At 42.8% G+C, this 14,472-nt stretch overlaps 1 protein-coding gene across 2 annotated transcripts; it reads right to left on the bottom strand.

Moving 5' to 3' along the window:
- Positions 1-1,351: 1,351 nt before the first annotated feature.
- LOC311105333 (cathepsin F-like) lies at positions 1,352-14,048 on the bottom strand. Of its 2 annotated transcripts, none has more exons than XM_084147452.1 (13): positions 13,654-14,048; positions 10,439-10,549; positions 9,450-9,531; positions 9,263-9,327; positions 9,073-9,154; positions 8,840-8,953; positions 4,674-4,822; positions 4,308-4,404; positions 3,998-4,198; positions 3,769-3,833; positions 3,255-3,345; positions 3,087-3,145; positions 1,352-2,709 (listed from the first exon to the last, which is right to left on the bottom strand). In XM_084147452.1, the coding sequence occupies exons 1-13, from the start codon at positions 13,885-13,887 to the stop codon at positions 2,635-2,637; spliced, it is 1,425 nt and encodes a 474-aa protein (XP_084003578.1). In that variant the 5' UTR covers positions 13,888-14,048; the 3' UTR covers positions 1,352-2,634. The 2 variants fall into 2 exon arrangements, with proteins under 2 accessions (XP_084003578.1, XP_084003577.1); XM_084147451.1 differs by having other exon boundaries at positions 9,073-9,151; positions 13,654-14,001.
- Positions 14,049-14,472: the final 424 nt, after the last annotated feature.

Raw genomic sequence — 14,472 nt, 5'->3', positions numbered from 1 at the left:
TCTCCCTCCCTGTGGTGACTTAAAGAAGAGTAAAGTTAAGGCCTCAACATCTTGCTGAATTGATCTGAACTAACATCTATCTGAATTTCTGTTGGTGTCCATATTGAATGTGCTGAACAAAGAGGCCTACCTCGACGCAGCTCGTTTGCTTGCACTTGCTAATACTTAGAGCTAAGTGTTAATGATATAAGAACAAACATTATGAATTTACTTAACATGAATGTAATAATGTTTGTGTATGTTTCAATAGTCAAAACTCATGTTGGCGTTCGTTATTATTAAAGGACAATGCGGTTCTTATCGACTTACACAAATCCACTAGGTGTCAGAAACCACATTTGTTTAAGCAAATCAGCCATGGTTTTAAAAAGTCAGTAAATGAGGCTGAATGAACTGTTTTGCTGCTAGACAAGGCTCCGCTGATAACCAGGTGTAGTGGTGGTAAGGATTCACTCCATGGTGCTGAAAGGAAATCTCCGCTCTCGGGACAGCTTTATGTAGGCCCTAACAGTTTGTGGGCACCGTTTGTCACCGTTGTAGCGCAATTAATGTATTGTTTAGTGTTGTGGCTTTGCTGTTGCCCCACCAAGATGTACACGCTAAAATCGCCATTGGGTATTATGACTCATGCTGTGGTACTCTATAAGTTAATAGATGGCAAAAATATGAGAAGAACATTGTAGGCTGTATACATATCCAATAACAGGCTAGCTAGTAATAATAAAAAATTAAAACATGTCAGCCAGAGCGATGTGATGCCATAAAATGAACAAGTTTTGTTTTGGGAGAAGTGGCAAGCTGTGCACGCTAGCTAGCTGGCTAAGTAAACAAAAAAAGCCTGTATGTACACAAACAGCTATCTAATGGTCAGAATTATACTAGCTCTTATGTTATGAATTTATAGAAGATTAGACCATATGATATTATATAACGATGTATTTCTAGATCTTTCTTGGTAACGTTAGCTAAGTTAAGTTAGCACGCACATACACTTGAAATTAGCCACTTCCTACATTCTTTGTAAATCTGAACTGCGAAAATGTGTATCTTTACTGTAGGTCAAAGATTCAGGATTGTTGAAAGGCATGTAAACTACAAAAAAATACATTTATTTCTCAAATATGAGTTTATAGCAGCTAAGAAACGACAAACGCATGCACTTCCTTTCCTTTTCGGCAACTCTTACCCCAGTTGCACTATGGGAGTTTTAGCAAAGGGTTGAAGCTAGCAAAGATATTTATAACCAACCCTTCTGTCTGTAGTTTTATTAAGAACCGAATGTTGCTGTGAATAGATAGTATTTGTTTCTCCAATGAGCCAGACAACATACAGAGGATATTGACTTCAGAAATGACAGTCAAAAGATAAAATATTGTTTTATTCAACCTTAGTTTGTCTAGTTACACAGCACAGCAATATGTATCATAGTTAATAGGCTACACATCAGCCGATGTTTGATCCTTTTAACAGCTCAGAAACCATGCCAATCCATTAATTCTAAGGACTTGTATAGTCAAGTTGTAAATTGTATACTAAGGGGAGAGATTGACATTACATGATATTGCACGGAACATGTTACAACAGAGGGGAAACTAGCAAAAATAATGCACAAGCATTCATTCTACACTAGAGCATCAGCACAGAGAGTGGTCACATTCAGGGGAGCATAACGGACACTAAAGAGCATGACCTGAAGTCTATAATTTAGACTCCGTTAATGTAAAGAGATAGATTACTGAATTTACCTCTGCCTAAAACACAACAATTAAATTAAAATATTCTAAAAGACTCATACTGAACAAAAATATAAACACAACATGTAGTGTTGGTCCCATCTTTCATGAGATGAAATAAAAGATCCCAGAAATTTTCCATTCGCACAAAAAGCTTATTTCTCTCAAATGTAATGCACAAATGTGTTTACATCCCTGTTAGTGAGCATTTCTCCTTTGCCAAGATAATCCATCCACCTGACAGGTGTAGCATATCAAGACGCTGATTAAACAGAACGATCATTACACAGGTGCACCTTGTGCTGGGGACAATAAAAGGGCTCTCTAAAATGTGCTGTTTTGTCACACAACACAATGCCACAGACATCTCAAGTGTTAAGCGAGTGTGCAATTGGCATGCTGACTGCTACCCCGTGGGTGGGCCAGTCATTTGAAATCCATAGATTAGGGACTAATTCATTTATTTCAATATAATTATTTCCTTATATGAACTGTAACTCAGTAAAATCTTTGAAATTGTTGCATGTTATGTTTATATTTTTGTTCAGTATAGATACAAATGCAAAAACCTACAGTAAAATCACAACAAAATATTAGTACTACCTTGAAACTATAACTTAATCGGAGCTGGTTTGTTTTGGTAAAGAAGAATGAGGTGATGTATGAATTAATACTGCCTCCCCTATTTGAGTAAGGTGTCAGCAGGTCTTCCAGTGCTCTGTGCAGTGTTCTGACTACACAATTATGGGGGTAGGGTGAGTAGCATTGCAGTTTGGTCAGTTTGTAGGTAGTGTGTGTGTGTGTTTTGGGGAGGGTGTTGGGTTTGTTTTTCTGTGTCAGGAAAAGGTTGGCATCAAATATTATTCAGGTCGTGTGTGTGTGTGTGTGTTTGTCATATCGCCTAGTTCACAATGGCAGACGAGCACATCTTGTTGATCCCACAGAGCCTGGATCCTCTGTACAGGTAGTAGTAACCCTGGAGGGAAGGAAGAGGCAACAGGACATGTCAGTCCGTGAACACACAAATACACATGTCAAAACTTCTATTTGCACAATATGTTCCAAGAGTTCATGCCTGACTACACTCTTAGAAAAAAGGGTTCCAAAAGGGTTCTGCGGCTGTCCCCATAGAAGCAATTTTAGATCCAAGTAAAACTATTTGGGGTTCCATATAGAACCCTCTGTGGAAAGGGTTCTTCTATGGGGACAGCCGAAGAATCCTTTTTGGTTCTGGATAGCACCTTTTTTCTAAGAGTGTAGGTTTTATGCATGCATTGCAAACAAATACACTCGGTTTGCAAATCCCCACATAATGCCTCTTCATAGAGGTTCAGTGTGACAGCTTTCTCTTACCTGTTCTCCATAGTCCTCTCCCCAGCTGTTCTTGATGGCCCAGAAAGGTTTGCCTTGACCTGTACACAGAAACAACCAGACACACGACTCACAAATTCTGACTCATCACTGTGTTGTTATTGCGCTAGGTTAATGTAAGGTAAATTAGTAGTTAAGTGTCAGTCTCACGTTCTCCGTAGCCCACGAGCAGCACTGCATGGTCAATCATCCAGGGGTTGCAAAAGATCTTCAGAGGGTGGGAAACGCCCTTCCTGTAGAACTGAGGAGAAAAGGAGAGAAAGGGTGGTGGGATTAGACAGATGTATACTAGTATAGTGACTAGTATCTTAGTTACTGCCATGTTGTGTTCCTACCATGTTGTTGTCATGTGGTGTTGCTACCATGCTGTGTTGTCATGTGTTGCTGCCATGCATTTGTTGTCGTCTTATGTCTCTCTTTATGTAGTGTTGTGGTGTCTCTTGTCGTGATGTGTGTTTTTTCCTATATTTTTATTTTTAATCCCAGTCCCCGTCCCCGCAGGAGGCCTTTTGCCAGGCTGTCATTGTAAATAAAGAATTTGTTCTTAACTGACTTGCCTAGTTAAATAAAGGTTAAATTAAAAATAAAACGTAATTGTTCAGTTGCGTTTTAGTGATGCTAATTTAAGTATCAATAAGGAGCATACAGCAGTGATGCCTGTTACCTGCATTGCGAAGGCGTTCAGGGCCACAGATACTGGTCCATTCTCAGCCAGCCAAGCAGCGATTTCTAAACATAAAAAGGGAAGGAAACCAAGATTAACACATGAAGCCAACCCTCCTCCATATGTACCACATTGTTCAATCTTCATCCAAACGTCTGTGTCTTTCTGTGTACCCTACCCTCTCACGCTACCTTTTTTCAAAGTATCTTTCTCCTCTTCTCCCACTCACCGTTCTCGTCCTTGGACAGCTCCACAGAGCTGTTGATGTAGGCGGTGACTTTGTTGGCGGTGAAGTCACAGCTCTGCTTCTTGCCGGTGTAGGTGTAGTCAGTCTCTGTCTCCAGACCACCCAGCTTCTCGATAGCTTCATATGCGTTTGATGGAAGCCCGCCCCCACAGGCCTGGTCCACAGTATCACAGTCCACCAACTCTGTGAGTCACAGGACATTGAACCAATCAATTCAAGGCTCTTATGTAGAAAAGGGAAACTGTACTGTTGTACAGGTGAATGTATGATACCTACAAATGCTTGTGCTTACCTTGCTCAGAGAGAGACACTAGTTTGCCAGTTTTCGCGAACCACTGGCCCTCAATGTTGCCTGTCACTGAGAATGCCCAGCAAGAACCACACATGCCCTGCAATACAAACACAAACCACATAATCAGCCGTACACACACACAGGCATTACCTACCTCCACATTTTCCATGAATTGTGTCATATCTACAGTATGAATGACTTTTGCGTACCTATAAATGTTTAGTGAAGCATCAATGCAGAGTCATGAATACTTTATGAATGCTATATAAAGCCTTTTTAAGTTATTTGCCCGATCATAAATACACATTTACAGTCATACCTGTAGTCATCTCCAGTCTGTAAGACCATCTCTAAACCCGGTCCTACCTGGTTCTTGACGGGGCTGACAGCTCCATGCTCTCTCCAGTCCCAGCTAGGCGGGGCAGGGCCGCGGGGCATGGCTGCAGGCTTCATGGACTGCTGGAGGTTCTGCTGGCTCAGCAGGGGGTTCAGGTACAGAGTCCTAAACTCCTCCTCTGTAGGGAGAGAGAAAGAGGGTTGCGGGAGGAGAGAAAGAAAAGATAAGGATTATTCAGTGTATAGCTGAGGAGTTGTACTGTAGCTTTGTGGGACTACCTTCGAGATCTGCTACCCGACCCGAGCCCGACATTATACATCCGGTTAGGGCCAGGTAGGGTCTGTTTTTTCATCAATAAATAGGTTACGGGCAGGGCTCTGGTATCAATAAAGTGTTCACAAACATTTTGAAGCTGAGCCATTTGCTCGTGCTCTGCTGCAGTAATCATATCTGACTAAGGTCATAACATGGTGTCAGAAGTGCATCAAACTCATCAAATACAAGTCAGGAGAGACTCAGAGTGCATGCAGACTGAGCTGCGTGCAGGGAGCGAGTGACTGACAGAGAGGAGCAGCTAATGGATTTCAAATTAAAATAAAATGTTATTTGCCACATGCGCCGAATACAACAGGTGTAGACCTTAGAGTGAAATGCTTACTTACAAGCCCTTAACCAACAACGTAGTTTTAAGAAAAAAAGTTAGTCGAGGTAATTGAGGTAATATGTACATGTGGGTAGAGTTAGTGACTATGCATACATAATAAACAGAGAGTAGCAGCAGCGTAAAAGAGGGGGTGGGGTGGGGGGGGACAATGCAAATAGTCCGGGTAGTTATGATTAGCTGTTCAGGAGTCTTATGGCTTGGGGGGGTAGAAGCTGTTATGAAGCCTTTTAGACCTACACTTGGCGCTCCGGTACCGCTTGCCGTGCGGTAGCAGAGAGAACAGTCTATGACTAGGGTGGCTGGAGTCTTTTACCCTTTTTAGAGCCTTCCTCTGACACCGCCTGGTATAGAGGTCCTGGATGGCAGGAAGCTTGGCCCCAGTGATGTACTGGGCCGTACACACTACCCTCTGTAGTGCCTTGCGGTCGGAGGCCGAGCAGTTGCCATACCAGGCAGTGATGCAACCAGTCAGGATGCTCTCGATGGTGCAGCTGTAGAACTTTTTGAGGATCTGAGGACCCATGCCAAATCTTTTCAGTCTCCTGATGGGGAATAGGCTTTGTCGTGCCCTCTTCACGAATGTCTTGGTGTGTTTGGAACATGGTAGTTTGTTGGTGATGTGGACACCAAGGAACTTGAAGCTCTCAACCTGTTCCACTACAGCCCCGTCGATGAGAATGGGGGCGTGCTCAGTCCTCATTTTTTTTCCTGTAGTCCACAAACATCTAATTGTTTTAAATTTTTTAGTCATTTATCCAGAGCGACTTACAGTTAGTGAGTGCATACATTTTCATACTGGCCCCCCGTGGGAATTGAACCCACAACCCTGGCGTTGCAAACGCCATGCTCTACCAACTGAGCTACACAGGACTACATCTCCTTTGTCTTGATCACGTTGCGGGAGAGGTTGTTATCCTGGCACATACACCGCCAGGTCTCTGACCTCCTCCCTATAGGCGGTCTCATCGTTGTTGGTGATCAGGCCTACCACTGTTGTGTCGTCGGCAAACTTAATGATGGTGTTGGAGTCGTGCCTGGCCATGCAGTCATGGGTGAACAGGGAGTACAGGAGGGGACTGAGCACGCACCCCTGAAGGGCCCCTGTGTTGAGGATCAGCGTGGCAGATGTGTTGTTACCTACCCTTACCACCTGGGGGCAGCCCGTCAGGAAGTCCAGGATCCAGTTGCAGAGGGAGGTGTTTAGTCCCAGGGTCCTTAGCTTAGTGATGAGCTTTGAGGGCACTATGGTGTTGAACGCTGAGCTGTAGTCTGTGAATAGCATTCTCACGTAGGTGTTCCTCTTGTCCAGGTGGGAAAGGGCAGTGTGGAGTGCAATAGAGATTGCATCATCTGTGGATTTGTTGGGGCGGTATGCAAATTGGAGTGGGTCTAGGGTTTCTGGGATAATGGTGTTGATGTGAGCCATGACCAGCCTTTCAAAGCACTTCATGGCTACAGACGGGTCGGTAGTCATTTAGGCAGGTTACCTTAGTGTTCTTGGGCACAGGGAGTATGGTGGTCTGCTTGAAACATGTTGGTATTACAGACTCAGTCAGGGACATGTTGAAAATGTCAGAGAAGACATTTTCAGCGCATTGGTCAGCGCATGCTCGGAGTACACATCCTGGTAATCCGTCTGGCCCTGCGGCCTTGTGAATGTTTACCTGCTTAAATGGCTTACGCACATTGGCTATGGAGAGCGTGATCAGTCATCTGGAACATTCAGTGTTGCTTGCCTCGACGTCTGGTAAGCTCGTGGCTGGGTTTCCCTTTGTACTCTGTAATAGTTTGCAAGTCCTGCCACATTCGACGAGCGTCAGAGCCGGTGTAGTACGATTCAATCTTAGTCCTGTATTGACTCTTTGCCTGTTGAATGGTTCGTCGGAGGGCGTAGCGGGATTTCTTATAAGCGTCCGGGTTAGAGTAACGCTCCATGAAAGCAGCAGCTCTACCCTTTAGCAGTGCGGATGTTGCCTGAAATCCATGGCTTCTGGTTGGGGTATGTACGTACGGTCACTGTGGGGACGAAGTCATCGATGCACTTATTGATTTACATTTAAGTCATTTAGCAGACGCTTTTATCCAGAGCGACTTACAGTTAGTGAATACATATATATATATATATTTTTTATACTGGCCCCCCGTGGGAATCGAACCCACAACCCTGGCGTTGCAAACGCCATGCTCTATCAACTGAGCTACATCCCTGCCGGCCATTCCCTCCCCTACCCTGGACGACGCTGGGCCAATTGTGCGCCGCCCATGAGTCTCCCGGTCGCGGCCGGCTGCGACAGAGCCTGGATGTGGTCTATTGATTTTTTTCTTCTAGTTGCACATTTAACATGCTGGTAGAAATTAGGTAGAACGGATTTAAGTTTCCCTGCATTAAAGTCCCCGGCCACTAGGAGCGCTGCCTCTGGATGAGCGTTTTCCTGTTTACTTATGGCCTTATACAGCTCATTGAGTGTAATCTTAGTGCCAGCATCGGTTTGTGGTGGTAAATAGACAACTACCAAAAATATAGAAGAAAACTCTTGGTAAATAGTGTGGTCTACAGCTTATCATGAGATACTCTACCTCAGCGAGCAACACCTCGAGACTTCCTTAGTATTAGATTGTGTGCACCAGCTGTTGTTTACAAATATACACAGACTGCCACCCCTTGTCTTACCGGAGTCAGCCGTTCTATCCTGCCGATGTAGCGTATATCCCGCCAGCTGTATGTTATCCATGTCATCGTTCAGGCACGACTCGGTGAAACATAAGATATTACAGTTTTTTATGTCCCGTTGGTAGGATATCCTTGATCTTAGGTCGTCCATTTTGTTTTTTAATGATTGTACGTTGGCTAATAGGCCTGATGGAAGAGGCAGATTACTCGCTCGCTGTCGTATCTTTACAAGGCACCCCGACCTACATTCACGATATCTGTCTCTTTCTCATTCGGATGACAGGGATTTGGGCCTTGTCGGGTGTTTGTAGAATATCCTTCCGACTCGTTGAAGAAAAAATCTTTGTCCAATACGAGGTGAGTAATCGCTGTCCTGATATCCAGAAACTATTTTTAGTCATAAGAGACGGTGGCAGAAACATTATGTACAGAATAAATTACAAATAACATGAAAAAGAACACAATAGCACAATTGGTTAGGGGGCCGTAAAACGGCAGCCATCTCCTCCGGCGCCATCTTTACTAACGGAGGAGGTTATTTCTGATTTGAGGTTTTGAGCGGGGCCTCAAATTTGGCAGAAGTAATCAGGCCATTGGTAGGGTGGGGCCTGAACGTCGCAGGCATGGGTAGGGCTTAACATTCATGCCTGCGCAAGTCTCTAAATCAGCTATGTAGAAGTGGAATTACTCAACAGATTAGCTCTCTTTGCAAGGGAACATGTTTCAAACTGTGACAGAATCACACACAGGATGTGCTGTTGCTCCAGAGAGGGCAGACAGTGAGCTCTCCGGCACGCTCAATGGTTGTTCTGGAATTGTGTCAGGCTTGTTAATCTGCATTCTCACACATGCACACACACCTGTGAGGTCGCTGAACTTGGTGACCCCGTACTCAGCTGTGCCCTTGTCCAGAGACTGGAGCTTCTCAGCGGTCTTCATGTTCTCATGGAAAATACGCAGCCGCCGGTCAGCCTCTGTAGCAGCAAAGGTCAGAGGTCAGACAAAAACGTTATGTTTAGATGTTTTACCATCTCATCTGTGGAGTTGGATGGACGGTATTGTGTAAAATTATGGATTTACATTTATCGCTTACCCTCTTGGCTGCTGTAAGTCCTATTGTATCTGACCATGAACTCTTTGAACTGACCCAGAAGCTCCACGGAATCCACTGACTCCTGTCACAAAAGAGAAGTTGATTATTGACAAGTAAATGAAATATATACACATACAGAATAAAAGAGAAACTCAAACACACATACAACAAACGCTATGTTTTCTATTACCTCAACTGGTTTGGTGGAGAGGGGCAGAAATTCAACTTTGTTGGTCTCAACTGGTTTTGGATCAACTGGAAACCAAGTATTATGAAAAACTATTAGATGTAGCTATGAGTATTTATATAAACAATCCTGAAACAAATAAACACACAAAGGTCAATTTAGTTCCCACAGTTGAACCTATGACACTAACCTGCTGGCTGGCACTTCTGTTTGAGCAGGGTGGACTTGCTCTCCCAGGGAATGTCCCAGACCTCAAACACACACACCTCCGTCTGACAGAGAACACATAAGCGGAGAGAACATGGTTAGTGAGATAATCTGTGTTTGTTTTATTGGGCTGCTGTGTTCATGACTTGTTTATAGACGGTGTATTAGAACGTAATGTATTGTTATGTGCGCTTTAGAGAAATGCCTGTTTAAAATGATTCACGTCAAATTAAATTAGATGTTCAATAGCATGGGAACATACAGTACATGTCCTTTGCATGTGGCCTAATGTTAACAATAATAACTAATTTCCTCCGTCAACAACAGTCTATTTCTGAACCTATACAGAAATGAAGCAGAGGGGTGACCACTAGGAACACTTTGTTCCCTTGACCTTGGAGACATTTCTGATTAAGTTTATGCTAAGTCATGAAAACAAATACACAGGCAGAACAAATAATAATATGCCATTTAGCAGACGCTTTTATCCAAAGCGACTTACAGTCATGTGTGCATACATTTTTACGTATGGGTGGTCCCGGGGATCGAACCCACTACCTTGGCATTACAAGCGCCATGCTCTACCAATTGAGCTACAGAGGACCAGGGGGAACGGAACTGGTCTGGTTGTGCACATAGTTGCAGTAACAGTGTGTCAAATCCAAGTCATGAGAAGTTATTTATCTTAAGGTCTTGGTCACATGACTAGCGGAAGGGCGAGCTGAACAGACGGACAGAATAATAACCTCCTGTAGACCCAGATACACACAATGGCCTTGATACTGGATACTCAGTGTTGCCAGTTTATTTATATTAGGTATTGCCAATGTTCACTATTGCAAAACTTTGAGTTTTTATTTTATTTGATGAGGAGGTCTCTGATATTAGTTTAGCTGTACTTTACCTCCAACAACCCACACTGTTATCATCCCAAGACAGAAAAACAAACAGACCCACACATACTGGCCTCACCTTCAGGTTGTGTTCCTCTGGGTAGAAGTCACAGGTCCTCAGTCTGGCAGCCTTCTTACACTGGGTGTTACTTAGCTCCACCATGATGCTGTATCGGATACCGTTCACCAGCTACAAGACAGTCAATACACAGTGAAGGTAGGCCTCTTTAAAAAAAAAAAAAAAAAAATTCTGCAGTTGTTGTTTTGCCATCTAGCCTACAATTTAGCTCTGACGTCACTTTCAAGACCAATCCAGTAATTATGGCATTTATAGGCCTAGCTAAACGGTCTGATTATGCTGGAAATTACAGGTCTCTAATTCAGCTTGTCTAGCGGAGACAATAGGTGTCACGGATCCCCCCGGTACTGCTGCTCATTCCGTTCACCAGCTCCGGAGGTCTACCTCACCGGCCTTCTAGGTGTCACTGAACTAGATCATTACCACCAACCCCGGACTGTCTTGTCTCATTAAGCACACCTGGTTCCCATTCCCCCTGATTAGTAAGTGTATATATATGCCCTCTGTTCCCCATTGTCCTTGTTGATAATTGTCCGTTAGTCTCGTGAGTACCGTGTGGAGGTTACACCTCGCTCTTTGTTTGGGTTACATCCCTTTGATATGTGTTTGTGTTAGGTGGAGTAAAATACACCCCTAATACGTATTCCTGCGCTTGTCTTCTAATCATTATACAACGTGACAATAGGTTTGTTGAGTCCGAGACCAGTGTAGGGGAAGTTACCTTGGAAAGGTAGTTTACCAAGCTAACAATTACTACACACAAAGAAGTTAAGCTAAACTAAAAAGGTACCCTTAAGAAACATAGCTTACTGAACTAAAGTTACTCTGAAAAAGTACTTCACTACATCCAAACTACTTCATGAAAAATTATCATATATAATCTGAAATGTCAGACTACAAATTGCAAGAACAAATCACTTTGGGGTCGTATGTTAGCAGAATGTGTAACTTCGTTTTTAATAGGCTAAATTACATTCTGTTAACATGACCCCAAAGTGATTTGTTCTTGCAATTTGTAGTCTGACATTTCAGATATGATAATTTATCATGAAGTAGTAACTTTAGTTCAGAGTAACTTTAGTTCAGTAAGCTATGTTTCTTAAGGGTACCTTTTTAGTTTAGCTTAACTTATTTTAGTGTGTAGTGTCGTGGTAAATATATTATGTTATAGCTTGGTCTGACTAAAATCTTGTGCATAACCCATCTTGTGTTGGGGCCTTTGGACTTAATACAATGCACAAAGACTTCTATCTTGTCGGCCTTATCAGCAGGTGGCTATGGACAACACCCACGCCATAGGTCTCTCAAGTTCTCCCAAACTCACGAGTTATTGCTCTGAGGACATACACACACCCCCCCACACACACACACATACACATCATCATTGTTAAACATACACACATACACACACACACATACACACATACACACACATACACACACACACATACACACACACATACACATCATCATTGTTAAGCACACACACACAAAAAACCCCTTCTGTCAGGCTGAACATCTGAAGACAGAGAACCCGACTCAGAGCCAATGCAATGGAGATGACCTCGACCAACTCATCAGGACCAATCGGAAGATCGGAACTACTAGAATCAACCTACTTTATTTTATTGTATAAAATGTCAGCACACAATGTTTTGGGGCGCGCTCTCAGATATCTCCCTACGAGGTTGACGAACGGGTCCGTGCACGCTATTTTCAGATATCTTTACCTCTGAATAAACTGCCTTATATTATACAATCATCCACCTTGTCCGAAAGTCTCTACTTGGTCTCCGTTCTCCAGTAAACTTGTGATCATCAACAGTAGTAATTGTTAGCTTGGTAAACTCTTGAGTAACTTCCCCAACACTGGTATCTGTCTCAACAAACCTATTGTCACGTTGTATAATGATTAGAAGACAGGCGCAGGAATACGTTTTAGGGGTTTATTTTATGCCACCTAACATGTGTTACACAAAAGGATGTAACCCAAACAAAAAGTGAGGTGTAACCTCTACACAATACACGGGATGAAACCCGTTAACAACAAGAGCACAATACACGGTACTCACGAGACCAACGGACATGAGAAAATTATCGACAAGGACAATGGGGAAAAGAGGGCACATATACACTTACTAATCAGGGGGAATGGGAACCAGGTGTGCTTAATGAGACAAGACAGTCCGGGGTTGGTGGTAATGACCTAGTTCAGTGACACCTAGAAGGCCGGTGAGGTAGACCTCCGAAGCTGGTGAACGGAATGAGCAGCAGTACCGGGGGGATCCGTGACACCTATTGTCTCCGCTAGACAAGCTGAATTAGAGACCTGCAATTTCCAGCATAATCAGACCGTTTAGCTAGGCCTATAAATGCCATAATTACTGGATTGGTCTTGAAAGTGACGTCAGAGCTAAATTGTAGGCTAGATGCCAAAACAACAACCGCAGAGCTTAATTCTTCTTTGCAATGTAGCTAACTACTTGAATTACACTAATTTTTTTGCTAAAATAAAATGTGGGTGAAGTAGGCAAGAATTTATTTTCCGGCATCAGACTTGCCAAATGATCACGTGAAACAGTTTGTGTTTAATAGGCTGTTTCACGTGATCATTTGGCAGATCTGATGCCGGAAAAGAAAGGAAATTCTTGCCTACTTCACCCACATTTTATTTTTGCAAAAAAATTAGTGTAGTTCAAGTAGTTAGCTACATTGCAAAAAAGTAATTAACTACTCGAAAGCACTACGTAGACTACCACCAAACTACTTCAAAATGTAGTTAGATTAGTTGAACTACATGTATAGGACACTGGCATTATTCCTGTGGACATCAAATGTAATGTGGATACAGGTTAGTCATTAGGCAGTATGAAAAGCAGCATTTTTTAAATTGTAGGCTTAGTTGATAATGTGGAAAACTTAACTGAAATCATTGTTAAATATTAGAGTGCTTGGTTGGGCTGCAGTAGAGTTAAAGGCCTATACAATTTAGGCTGAGCTACACAGATGTCATGCAGTTCAGACGCACTAGAACAGGTTGGTGCGCTCTGACGTAGGCAGTGGCATTATCTCACGAACTGAAATCTGTGATGGCCTACAATCACAATGGACATACACTTGATTTTAGGCTAATAACAGATTTATTTACATAGCACATGTTATGAGATAAAAAATAATAATAAACAAATATACATTTTCACAAGACTGTAGTCTACCTGTTTACTGGCAGAGAGGATCTTGCTAATTCTGCGAACGTGCATCGCATTGGACCCCTTGTTATAGCGCTCTTCTGCAAATTTCAGTGCCTTCTTCAAACCTGGGTCATTTTCCGACACACGGACGGCAGACCCGGGTGCCCCCATCAAAGGGCCATCCAAATCAGCCAGAACCGAGCCCAAAACCGCCAGGGTTAGGCAAAGGAGAACGGGGTGCCGAAATCCGACGTCCATGTTTACCCGTCTGTCTGTAGAGCAAAACAACTCCAACGGAGGGTGGACGGTGAGATTATAAAACGGGATGTTTGTTTTTCCCAGTTACCTATCAATGCGACAACAAATCAGAAGACCGCCCCAAATAGAAATGGTTACACAATGGCTACAATGGCCGTGTTCGAGAGGATCAAACCCGCAATGTATCATGGGTAAATTGTGACTGGCTGACCGATCTACATTAATGAGTAGTTATTGGCAGGTGATTTGTAGATATAATATTTGAATTAATATCCATTCCAAAGACAAGAAATTGTGTAATATCCTATTGTGAAGAGACTGGCTCAGACTTGGTGCCAAATTGTGAAATATTTCTACATCCAAAATATTACTCAACAACCGCAACTTTGTCCTGTCTCACACACAGACTTGTGATATTCTGCTATGTATTACACTTACAAAAGTCTTGATAATTAGAAAATATTGAATGCACCTGTTTAAAAAAATAGTAAAATAAATGGAAACTATATACATATTAGATGTGCAAAAGCCATTTGTTTCTTATTTTAAAAAATATAATACAGTTCTCTAGTATAGTGTCACTAG

Source organism: Coregonus lavaretus, assembly GCF_964263955.1.
Source record: "Coregonus lavaretus genome assembly, chromosome: 29".
NCBI classification, from domain to species: domain Eukaryota; kingdom Metazoa; phylum Chordata; class Actinopteri; order Salmoniformes; family Salmonidae; genus Coregonus; species Coregonus lavaretus.
The sequence above is the reverse complement of the archived record's forward strand: the minus strand, read 5'-3'. Positions and strand labels throughout refer to the sequence as shown.

Coding starts and splice junctions, on each gene's coding strand:
- LOC311105333 (XM_084147452.1), bottom strand. CDS start 13,887: ATGGACGTCGGATTTCGGCACCCCGTTCTCCTTTGCCTAACCCTGGCG. Junction 10,550..13,653: donor TCCTCTCTGCCAGTAAACAG/GTAGACTACAGT, acceptor ACTGTCTTGTAG/CTGGTGAACGGTATCCGATA. Junction 8,954..9,072: donor GACTTACAGCAGCCAAGAGG/GTAAGCGATAAA, acceptor TTGCTGCTACAG/AGGCTGACCGGCGGCTGCGT.